At 40.3% G+C, this 12,858-nt stretch overlaps 1 protein-coding gene across 2 annotated transcripts in view; it reads left to right on the forward strand.

Moving 5' to 3' along the window:
- Positions 1-715: 715 nt before the first annotated feature.
- PHACTR1 (phosphatase and actin regulator 1) overlaps positions 716-12,858 on the forward strand; it is a gene marked incomplete at its 5' end in the record, with an annotated part of 312,028 nt that continues 299,885 nt past the window's right edge. For both annotated transcript variants that reach the window (XM_081996841.1, XM_081996842.1), the window contains 2 exons: positions 716-776; positions 12,356-12,502. In XM_081996841.1, coding sequence (XP_081852967.1) covers positions 716-776; positions 12,356-12,502 — 208 coding nt within the window. The remainder of the gene's footprint in view (positions 777-12,355; positions 12,503-12,858) is intronic.

Here is a 12,858-nt window from a genome sequence, read left to right on the forward strand (position 1 = left end):
GAATGCCAAAAATATAAACCTTTAGCTAAGAAGCAGTGCTAAGAGTAGCCTACCATTTCTTAATGATTGCTCTTACCACATCTTTTAAAACTGATGGTGCGATGTTCTGTTGCTACTTCTGGACAGTAAGAGGGAAGGAAAGGTTGGGTGCTGGTCATTTAGATGGAACGAAATATCCAGAATACTGTGTCTTCCTTTCTAGTGCAGTGTTTTGGTGTAAGCGGCACGGATGCTATCTTTAATGTAGTGTGTTAGAGTAATGCCTACTCGGAGGCGCTGGCCATGGATCTGGCTAAAGGAGGTCTCTGCCCTAAGCTTTTCCGATCTTCTTTTTAAGAGCAAATGTAACAGGCAGGTGAATCTAAGTATGTATTGTAAGAAATGGAGACTGTGGCTAGAATAAAGGTGATTGTACTAGCAAGGTACTAGGAACCTTGCTAATACTTCAGTAGGGCTTTTCTTTTATGTCTTTAGACAAGGATTTAAATGAAACATCCTAAAATAGAAAAGGATACTTATGAAGTTCTATGAATAGTGATTTGAAAATGCTTTGACCCTAATATGCCAAATGAAGTACTTTAGTGACTGCCTACACAATTCTTTCCACAAAGGAACTCACCAGCTTTTTTCTGTCTGACATCTCTGTAATCTTTCCCAGGAATCTGACTGATCGTCCATACCGGAGTATTGTACACAAACATAAAGTTCCTTCAAAATGGACTACTTTCTGGATGTCGAGTCTGCTCACAGACTGTTTTACAGTCAAGGAGCTCAAGGTAAGAAACTCTGGTACTGACTCAGAAAATGACTGTTTTAACTGTACAGTTAAGATGTACAGGGCCAGGCAAGGGCCATCCCTTGTAACTGACCTACTAGAAGCATACAGAGGCCAAAGGTAAAGGCCTTCCAAATGCATGTGGTGTAAAAGGGATTACAAGAAGAGTAATGATAGGGTTGATCTACCCTCTCAAAGGATAAGGAAAAGCTATGAGAGCTGTAGGGTGCGCAACAGGAGCAAAAGGAACTGCCAAGATCCAGACTCTGGTGTTGCAGAACCCAAACGGACGAGTCAGAGGGGACAGCAATGGCCCGCTGCTTGCTGTGTAAGCCTGTGGTGTCCTTCCCCTCCTCCTTGTTCAGCAGCGCTGTCAGGATCATAACGTGGTGTTACTCAGTGCTGTAGGAATAACTGGTTTGGGAAAGCCCTGAGGCAGTCCAGCACACTGTATGCAAACAGCAGGCTCTCGCTGGTCTGCATCCTTCCCTGTGAAATGTTGGTCCCCACCGAGCAGCAGCAGCGTGAGAGAGGGAAAAAGTAATCCAGCTTCTTTGCTTTAATGTAGTTGAGACTTGTTGACAACATAGATGATATTTTCGGTAAAGTCAGTTCACATTTTTCTCACCAGCTCTATTTTTGGAGAAAACTTGCAATTTCAGAGAGAAGAGGTTTTTTTGTTCCTTAAACTTTAAACACCATATTAAACTGAAGAAAACTGTAAGAACCAAGTAGCTCTATCAGCCTTTTTTGTTTTTACATACTGCCTGTTTTCTGAAAATGTGATCCAGCTTTTTTCCACCATTAATTTCATCAGTTGCTAACCAAATTCAAAGTCCAGACAACAGAGTTCTGCCTTGCCTCTGGAGCCCATTCTCCCAGAGCAAGACCTAATCCACCCAGGGGATGCCACAGTCCCAGGATACACGGGGGGTCAGTACCACCTTTACCCTTCGGCTCAGCTGAGGTGCTGCTGCCTAACACATGCTGCACTGCCCAGCTGCTGCCCCAGTTCTTGTGATACATTTTCATCTGTACAAGTCACAGAAAACCCTTCTTGTCACAACACAGCTTTCTGCATTGAAGAACAGAAGCAAATGCTAAGCACCTCAAAATCAGGGAAAAAATTGGCTGAGGGCAATGACTCATTTTGCTGGCTTTTTCTCCATCTCTAAAATGGACACCTGAGCATTGCTACAGAAGTAATATTAAAGTGAGTTCTTTGATATCCCTATGAGCACACCCCTTTCTATTCCATAGAAACTAAAATTCAGGAACCTACAACTTACTGCTTTACAGGCTATAACAATTTATCAACAGCATCCCTGTGCACTGCAAGGTACGGAGAGGACTACGAAAGAAGGAATATGTATTCATGCGGTGAAAGTCTATTACAGTAATGTGCGCAAGCTGACTAATAAGGGTTGCACAGGCAACCTTCACTGTAAGTATCTCCAAGAAGGCAAGGGAAAAAAACATTATCTTACCCATACTTGGAGAAATTATATTGTTAGCACGTATAGAGATGCTTGTACTGATCAGTTAGATGTGTGACTGAAATTTTAACCTTAGCACCCGGTTGATTCCTTGTTTTAATAAAATTATTTTGCCTTTTTTAAATGCAAAATGAGGAAAAAAATCCCTCGTGCAGAACTGTATTCCTTGATACGGAAGTCATTGGCAGGGGTTGACCTTTAGACCTGTTGCGTGGGCTTCTATCCCTTGGCCAAAACAAGGAGGAACCAGAGCTGAGACTTGGGGATTTTTTGTCCCTCTGCTTGTGAACATTTTATGAAAGACACCAACAACATGCACCACAGAATGGTACAGAGACTCCCAAGCCCCAATCGCCTCCACAACTGGAAACAGTACATTGATATAAGAGCCATGCTGCACTTATGCTCTGTCCCCTTCAACTTTTCACCTTTCTCTTTGCTCCTTTTACTGCATTTTCCCCAGCTCCTGTCCTTCACATCTCTTACCTCACATGCTTGTGAGACCTCTTCCTCAAACTCTAGCACTCACTCCTCTCTTCATCTCTCTGTGTTTGAGGTCAGCTGCTTTCCCACAAGCTGGGTGCCAGCAGGGAAATCGCCCAGAGTGCAGAAGTGACAACGTTTCTGATGGACAACCCCACTAGCAATAGGTGTGAGACGCGAAATGTGGACTGTGCAGAGAGGTTTCAGGAGGCTTTTACTGTTTGAGGTAGCACTGAGCACCTCTGAGGTGACAGAAATGGCTTCAGCAGGCCAAACGACAAACCACTGGAAGAGTTTAATCATCAAGGCTTCCTGTAGAAAATGCCTTTATCACCATCCTTAGCCCCAAACTTCTTGATGGTAGCATCCCCTTCCTCTGAACTATCTTACCCCTTGTACACGACAAGGAACTCAAGCCTATCGAGTGTGCTTAGATACTGCCTGTACAGATCAATCCTGTCATCCTTGTACCTTGTGCCAAATTTTAAGGCTGTCTTCAACAGAACAGGCATTTCTATATGAGATAATTGCATGATTTCTCCAAACATGGGCAAAAATAACATATTTCTTTTCTTACCTGCCTTCTGAGAAACGGTTAAACTGTGTTAGTTATAACTTTCTGGAAAAAAAACCCAAACAAAAAAATACACTGAATGTGTGGAACTCATCCACCATAAATAGCATAGGTCAAGTAACTAGTTTGGAACTGAATAAAAGTCTGCAAGAGACCATTGTCACCAGATCTACCTAATGGGTTTGCAAGTAACTATTTGACGTTACTATAATAACATGATGCTATTAGCAAATCATGCTATCAAACAGCAGGTGTATATGCATTAAAACTGCATTATGACAGAATTGAGTGAAAGAAGACTACAATATTCTGCCATTTAATTAGAAACATCAGAACATGTTATATGTGTTATTACTTTAGTTATTAGTTATTGCATTACAAAATGATCTGTTTACAGACTGTAGAATGAGGGTTTATGACCCACTTACTCTTTCTGAGAGATTTGAAGATTTCTTCTTTTTAATCCTTTGATCCTCCAAATCAAGAAAAAAACTCCTTTCCAATGTTTTCAAATTAATGATATGACAATGTTACAAATGGCAGCTGTAAAGCACTCATTCTCACCTGTACCCACTCCTTGTGGGTGGAAGAGAAGGGAAGGAATAGGACTGCAAAATGTTGGGAAGGAACTCAAAGAGCTATGATGGCATTGCTAGTAGATGATATCAAACCTCAGCTGACCTCAGGTCTTGTGTAGCTGATTGCAGCATGCTCTGACATCCAGCAGACTGAAACAGGGTTTTGGCCCCCAGCAACTAACCGGTCCCTTATCCCTTGCTGCCTGCACAAACGCCCACACCTCATCCCTACTCCTGCAGAAAGCTGCAGGGTAGGAGGGGAGAGGTGTTACCTTATCAGCTGCCTCCTCTCCCATCCTCTCCTTCTGCAGAAGCAGCCATCACCTCACTCCTGTGGGCTGAGCGCAGGAACAGAGGATGTTTGGCCATTTGGGCTGCATCTGCTGTTCAAACAGCTGTTCCCCGTTTCCTCCAAGGAAAGTGAAGCAGGAGGGATGGAAAAGTCACAAAAGCTGGATCTGGCAGTAGGATTATCTAGATTTAGAAAACTTGGTAAATGAAGCCAGCTGGCTGTAGTCTTCAGATACAAGACAGAAATATCCTAAGCCCCACAGCCCTCCCTGACTGTCTCTTCTGTGGCCGTATGTTGGTATCTAGGAGATGGGGGGTGTCCTTGCCAAGTGCGTAATGCCTCGTGATACTTCCGCAAATCAGAAGCAGGGAAGAAAGGACTGTGATCCCCTGGATCCAGCCCCTTGCCTTAGGAAAGTCTGAATCTGAAACCCAAGCATGGAGCTGGACTTTAATTTTCAAAAAAGTCTTTTCCCTTTGAAGTGTGTGGAAGATACTAGTCATTCTTGGATGTGAATGTATTCTAAATACAAATCCACCATGGCTTTCAGCCATGAGGGCTGAAAGTATATAATGAGCCCTAGAATAGGATTCAGCTCACCCCTTGGGTGTCCTCAGTGAAGACCTAAGATTTCTGACTAGCCTGGCATGTATCAGTGGAGATAAACAGTAATTTTAAGAGCAGCGTTCACCTAATCTTAGACATCTTCCCTGGGACAATATAAATCTTGCCTTATTCTCTCTACTGATTATGAAAGCCTGGACAGCTAACTTGAGTGAAAGATACCTGTGCTAATGCCATTTGTTCGCATAGAGGAATCACGTTGTCAGGCAAGATAGGTCCTAATTCAGGAGACAGTAACTTCCCCAAAACAGGTCAAGTTGTAATCCAAAGCTGTAAATGTGCAGCTCCCATCTCAGCGGTAGCGTACTTTGGAGAGACATCAGCTTTGATCTTGACACTCTACTTGAAGTTATGCTTTGGGGCATGCAAAGAAAGACCTCATACTTGACAGAGCTGAGCAGGCTGGTGCTGAGGAGCGGCAGAAGCAGGCTGCTCCATAACGGAAAGTGAGCCAAGAGTCAAGAAGACAGGCAGAGGCAGCGGCCTCACCTACGAGAGGTAAAGCACTGCAACACACGAGCAGGGCAGGTCCGGTGATGGTCACCAGGTTCAGCCAAGAATCCAGATCATCAGACAAGACCATGGCGATGAGGCAGGTATGAGGCCAAGCAGGAGATCAAGTCAGCAGTCTGGATGTGGATCAGTGAGGAATGTAGCCAGCCACGGGCACAGCCACAGCCTCACTGAGCAAGTGGGCAATGGCTTCAATGTAAACGTACCTCCCAAAAGAAGGGAGGCAGCAGCTGTTGAGGCTTCCTACCACTTTCTCAAACAGCTCCAAAGCTGGTCAGGGCTTCTCAAGCTGCTGTCTCCAACAGCTGTGCCATGTCAGAGAGCCTGCCTTGAGCATAGCCAACTAAACTGTGTGGAGGGACTGCACGCAGGGTCCTGGCCACTGGTACCTAGTTCTCACCCAGGCTTAGTCAGGATGAAGAAACGAGAAACCCCTCCCTTCCACTGTATACAAGGGGGTGGAGCCCCTTGGATGAATTCTGAGAGAGAAGAATGACTTCTGCCCACTACATTATAAATGAAGGCTTTAGGTACCATCATAAAAGATGAGCTGTCCATTGCAGACTGCGCTTAGCACTTTTCTGCAACTATGAGTCTGATGGAAGGGGCCCTAAGACTCTGCCCCTTTCTTGGTGCTTCTAGCAACCCCACACCACAACCTGACAGGACAGTCTGGACATCATGCAGTCAGGGTGCCATTCTGGGCTACGTGACTCCACCTTTGTAGACAATCAGACCCTCCAGTCCCTGCTGGGAGTCTGGGTTCTGCTCTCAGGCAACTTCTGACTCAAGGATAAAATCGTTTCTAATTTCCTGGAGACCTGCGCATTCACTTTTCCAGTCTTATCTCCTTTTGCACCAGCAGGGGGCATGAAGCTTAAAATTAAGTGCATTAATTGAGTATTTCCAAGGTGCTCCTACATACCTTGAAGTTGCTTGCCAGTCCATTTAACACTGTGCGTGTTTAAATAACAGAACAAAACCTTCTTGAAGTTTTATCTAAAACTATCTTTTGTATGTATAAATAATTTACAGAGCCACTTACATTAGGTATGCTTTTACTGGTTGCCACCTTCCTGCAATCTACTTGATGAATGTAAGGTGTGAATAAAAAAATGGAAAGTAGAAAAAAATATGGAAATAAAAATATAGTACATCCGTCCAAGGGCTAAGAGATGCATAAGACTGTACAGACACATAAGGGATAATTGCTCAAAAGATTTCAGGAAATCCTTCTTCTTGATCGGTTTTCCAGGTTTAATAAAATACTTCCAGGTATAGTTTTAACTCCATATTTTCCTTCCTATATCTATTTCATTGCACTTCACTTTTCCTCATTTATTTTAATTCATATAGTCCAGACTCATTCTAGATATTTGAATTCAATCACTGCTGACTACTCAGTGCTACCTCCCTTCTGCTTTTGCATATTAAATTATGTCCAGTATTTTACAGAAGCATACTGCTGCAGTATCCCCAGATCCTAATCCAGAATGATTCTATTGCAGATGTTCCTTCTGTAAAGTAACGTTAGGATACTCCATCCACCAAAATTTTATGATTAATCCATCCCATAGAGTAACATCTTTTCAAAGTTATGTTATTTTGCAGGTCTTTTTCTTTTTTTTATTCATGTGATGTCACTAGTTCTTAGACTAATAACGTTAATAAACAGAAAAGTTAGTAACAGCAAATGTGTGCTCCTGCTGTAATTTCCCTCCCTTTAAATCCCAGGAAGTAACTGATCAACATCAGCCTCTTCCTCATCCTTTTTAAACTTTTTTTTTTTCCTTTTCCACTTCTTATTCTAGCATATCCCCATTATTGAGAATTTAGGAACAGGCAACTGAGTGTCATGATTGGAGTCTCTGGCTTGCAAAGCCAGGTAGCCTAGCTTCACCAATTGTATAAAAATAGCTCAAGATTAGTTGCAGTAACTGTGCTTCAGCTACTTTTTTGTTCATTTATTTCAATACCCAGTCAGCCAAATTAAAGTCAGAAGAAATAAGGCTATTCTAATTCTTAGCAGCATACCTGGATAAAACTAGGATGTTGGAGATCCAGTTCTCTATACCCCTAAAAACAGAGAACTTTAGAAAACCTATGCATGGATCACACTTGAAAAAATTTCATTCTGAAACATAAATCTGATTTTTTCTAATAAAATTAATTTTAAATACCTCAGCCTCTACTTGCCCCTATTTCATAATAATTTAGCTGGTTTACTTATTTCTTTATAATAGTCTGCTTCCTGAAGCCTGTGCCTTTGGACACAACAGCAGAGGAACAAGCATGTTTCCTCTAAAATGTACAAAAAATGCTAGTTAGGCATATTGTTCATATGTTTACGCAAATAACACAAACCAGCGTAAAAGTGGATATCCTTTTGCATGTGTACTATTGTCTGCAACCCTCAGGCCTGTGTTTGAATACTATGTATCTAAGTGCTTTCTTTCAGGTTACTGATGTCCACCAAACTGGTGTCAAGGATCTCAACAGCTTTGCTTTAGAGACACAAAGCAATCCATATGCATGTGCTTCTGTGTTTTTTCAGGAGACACAAGCCTATAAATCATTCTTCATAAATGATAAATTATGTCCTCTCCAGTGCTTGCACACTTGTTACACTTTCTTCCTCTCCCGCCAATGATACCCTATTTCCCATCTTTAATCCTTCAAATGTTGTTCTTTATCAGTTGCATTTAAAACAAGACAAAAGTGAAGTGTCTTTAAATCAGACCAAAAGATGTTTTTTCCTGGTAAACACCCATTTGGACCCATTGCTTGGTCTGTCTTTAAAGAAGAATATGCACAATCTTTTTTTTTTTTTTTAGCACATATGGAATATCATGTTTTAGATGCATCAAAATGTACCTGGACTAATGTTTTTAAAGCTTACATTTAGCCAAAAATACATTTCTGTGTGCATTTTCTACATGTTAGGCCATGGTGAGCCCTTTCCACAGAAGCATGAAGTAAGAGAACTGAATAAGAAGCTCATATGTTTCTCTAACAAAAAAAAAAAAAGTAGCGAGAAAGAGTTTTACTCAATCAATCAGCAACAGCAGCACTGCAATTAAAATATTTTCATAGGTATTCTACAAAGTTGTTCAAAATTTGCCCTGAGAAATGAGGTTTTCTTCAAAAAAATCTTAAAGATTTCTGATGTAAAACAGTATTCCCTTACAGCTATTTCCATTGTCATCTGAAGTTGCTTTTGAATATGTGTCAGAAGCACACCCTTTCCAATGCCTCTAGGTCTAGACATCTCTAGCAGAAACATTTTAGTGCTTTGCTTGTACTAAGATTAAAATCATGAGGTCTCAAATGTTTTTGCCATTTCAAGGTAAGAATCTGCTATGCAAATCAGACTTTCTAGATGAAGACCCTATTGAGCCAAAAATGACCAGGGTATTTGTGTCACGAATGGGATACTTCAAAAACATTTCAATAAAAGTCGATTGATAAAAGTGGATGGAAAAATCTAGATGAGCATTTCATGTTTTCTCTGACTCCTTTTTAGGAGGATGGCATCTCACCTCTGGAAGTTTTCCAATTAAAAATGTCCAAAATTCTTCTGAAAAACATAAATCTTTAAAAAATCAATATTATAACTCTTCAAAACATAAAGCTAGTTCTTGGCAAACAAAAAGTAGTACTAATATTTTTATTAAAATATGTGGAAATGTATTTTAATGGCAGAAATGGAAGCTATCAAAAATTCTTTGCAAACCGTCCCCTGTGTTTTCAGTAATTTCAAACAGCATTCAAAAATTGGACCACCTATAGATGTAACTGAATATATTGAAATTATATGTTCAAAATGCCTCTGAACAAGCAATATAATAATTTATGTATTTCACATTCCCTTCTCCCAAAGGTATACTTGTGTCATACTTCAGTAACATACAACATTTTGAGACAACAAATGTGAGTTTATATATAATCAGTACTAAGGTGTCATTATGTACATTAGGGCATTTCTATTTTTAAGGTATTTTTCCTCCATAAGCAACCTTTTCCCTTTCTAACAAATACCAGACAAGATGTTGCTGCAATGTGCCAATCGTGGCATAAACCTATGAGGAACAATGCAAACAGAATGAAAGAATTTAACCAAAATAACTGATTTGCCTTACGTGTGCTGTTAGAGCAGCTGCTTAAAATGAGTTTTCAGACTGGTATCAAATCCATTTGCAGCATAAGCAGGCCCCTTAATGTGTAGCATAATGTCATTCCTTTACTCCAAGACCTTCAAGAGGACACTTTCTGATGTGTCCCAGAGACTGAGCTGGTTTGTGGAGACCAGCTGAATCTAGAGATACTGGTGGGTTATCTGTGATGGACCCAGGGGTCACACTGGGCAAAGGTTGACAGCTTTACTAACAAATATATTGCAAGTAATTCTCGTAACAAGGAATGCTATAGATTACGGTTAGGAAAAGAGTGTGTACAGGCATATTCACGGCATGCATAAATATAAATACAGTGTCACTGTATGGCTATCGGAATGTGATCAGCTATACTTTCCAGTTCCATGGCTGTGTAAGAATTGATCTTGGGTTTTTATTGCAAAATGTTTTAATACTTATTAGCTTCCTCTGAAATTTTTCCGATGTTTACTTAAGATTTTTAGTCATTCTTGAAAACTCCTTCTAGTAATATACACAAAGTGGAGATAATAATGGTTGTCAAAGTAATATATAATGATTACTCCAGGAAACATTTTCCAGCATCCACCTACCTTTAGTCAAAATGAATACAAGCCAGATCCCAATATTTTGACCCAAAAGGTAAAAATTATTTATAAACAATTATACAGAAAATCCCACTCTTACTCTCTGTTTACCATAATTGTATATGCAATTTGGTGGTGTTTTTTTTTTTTAATAGATTCCTGTGCTATGATCCAGCCAGCCCTGAAATGCATGGGTGTCCTTTCACTGACTTTGACTTTAACTACAGCTAGATCATGCCAGTTTTAAGAGACAAATCTTTTCCATGGTTGTTTAATGAGAGGTTCTGACAATGCTGGCTTCATATACAGATAAATCTTCCTTAAGTGTAAATTTGATGATGCAGTACACAAAATTCTCCATAGCAGAAACTTTTCATTCTCTTTTATCTTCATTACTGTACACCTCTATTACAAGAGAGTAATAGTTTACAGTCTAGTCACAGTATTTACTTTAGCTTAATCTAAATAGCTGACCCCATTAAATCATTAAATCAATTTCAACTCTTGCCCTTTGCTTTTACTTCAAATTCAAATGCTATGAGCAAAAACTTGAAAAAAATCTATTTAAAACCAGAAAACAAGTTAGACCAGAAATAACTGCTACGTCCAGCAGCGCAGATTTCCTTGTTTAGTAAACTACATAATGCTTCTGCAAATTGAAAAACAGAGCATGACAGGTTTTGTTAACTCATACTAATTATATGCTATCATACCTAACACCTAAGTCAGGTTTTAGGCATCTGAAGGCTTCTGATTGACAGGTATTATTTGGAACTCTCAAAAACTTTTAAAAGAAAGAATCATAGTTAGCAGGCTGCAGAATATGCTCTTAGTCACTATCAGTCATGCTCTCAGTCCCAGCGGGGAAAGGGTTCATTATTAGTTATTTGAAGTGTGGTGGTTACAAAAGCCCTAAGATAAAGACTGTTATGCCAGGTAATGCCCAAACAGCCAGAAACATCCAGGGTTTAGGCTCCTAGGCTCTTAGAGGGTCCTACATGAAAGTTAATGTTAATAGTCCCACACTAAGGGTAAGGATGGGCTTGCAAGCTGAAATTCTTTCCAGGTATATATGAGGTGGAGGGGAAAGAAACACACTGAGAAGGTACTTGTGCATGGTGCTCATGCTTTCAGTGATCAGCCAGATCCCATCTAGCATCTGCGACAATCTTTACTCAGAGAGAGAACTGAGATGGATATATTTATAGAGGCTCTTCTGTTTGTGATGTGTAATTTATAGGCTCAGCACCCAAAGCATTCAGCAGCCGCTCATTAATTATATAATATAATAATTTCACATAAAACCCACCTACATTAAAGGGACATTACCAAGGCTGTAAGGTCAAGTGCTAAATACTTAGGCAATGCCAGAATGAAGGTTGCCTCTGCAACATTCATTTAGTCTTCTTATACATATCCATTATGGTATGGTTTCTAATTGCATGATGACACAGTAATTTTTTACTATCCTACCATTTGCTTCATCAGTGCATGGAGTGGGCAGTGCTCACTTTATGAGCCAGTGTTAAATATTTTGCTTTCTCTTCCTTGAAGGCATGGCCCCAAGCCATTTAAACCCTGTTCAGAAGATAGCAATCTTAATTTCCTCACGGGACTTTCATCGGTGTTTCACTAAAGTATATGAATACTTTACAAATATCAATGAATTTGTCTTCATGAAATCCCTACTGAAAGAAAATGATTCTCTCTGTTTCACAACTAAGAAACTATGACATAAAATGATCAAGAGCAAAAAATAGCTGTTAATTTTGAGTGCCCAAATCAAGACAACAAGAAACTGAGTTTTGGAATAGTTGCTGTAGGCATCACGTCATGTGTCCCAAGCACAGCTTCCATGGATTTCTGCAAACACTTAAATACTTCCATTACTCAGGCATCACAGCCTCAAAAACAGTATTCAGAAAAAGAGAGACTGTAGCTATTGAGAAGTTGCAAAACGAGTGGTTTAAGCGGCAAAACTATGAACTTTGAACAAGCGATCTGTGGCAGGAACAGAGCTATAACCTGTGTCTTTGGGGCACACAACACAGCCATCTTTTCTCTTCTTGGCATCATTCAGTGCAGCCCTTAAATTCTGCAGCATGTGAGGCAGGGACCTTACAGCAAACAGCCTGTTCTACTACCTGCTAGAGATCCTCTTTTCCATTGAGTGATTTTCTTTCTCTTTTCTTTTTTTTTTTTTTCTTTTTCCCCCTCTTCCTCCCCCTTTCCATTTCTCCTTTCTCCTGCTATTCTCCTCTTCATTTGTTCTTTCTTACCAGCTCGTCGGGCAACTCTTCTCACCGTGCCCACTCTGATGACAGCATCTTCTGAGGATGACATAGACAGGAGACCCATCAGAAGACTCCGGTCCAAGAGTGACACCCCTTACTTAGAAGAAGCTAGGATCTGCTTCAACCTTGATAATGGTGAGACCACCCCCTTCCCCAAAGAGCATATGATGTTAATTAAAGACTTTTTTTGAGATGCAGATGGACCAGATGGTACGTCCTCATTCACAAATGGTATGGTGGTTCACCAGACATCCAAGGATGTCACTGCTGTCTACTACAAGGCACCTGCATATGTATGAACAGGGATCCTTTTCAAAATTCTCCTGCAAGTACTAACTAAAGATTTGCCCCTGTTTTAGCTAGGGTGAGCCATTCGGATCAGAGCAAAAGAGAATGGCTTTGCAAACATGACATAAATATATCTTACCCACTCCAGGCATCCAGAAACATGAAAGTTCTTGTGAACATTTATGAAGGGATTAGAGAGAACA

The sequence above is a fragment of the Phaethon aethereus genome (genome assembly GCF_964289735.1).
Source record: "Phaethon aethereus genome assembly, chromosome: 2".
In the NCBI taxonomy this organism is placed as follows: domain Eukaryota; kingdom Metazoa; phylum Chordata; class Aves; order Phaethontiformes; family Phaethontidae; genus Phaethon; species Phaethon aethereus.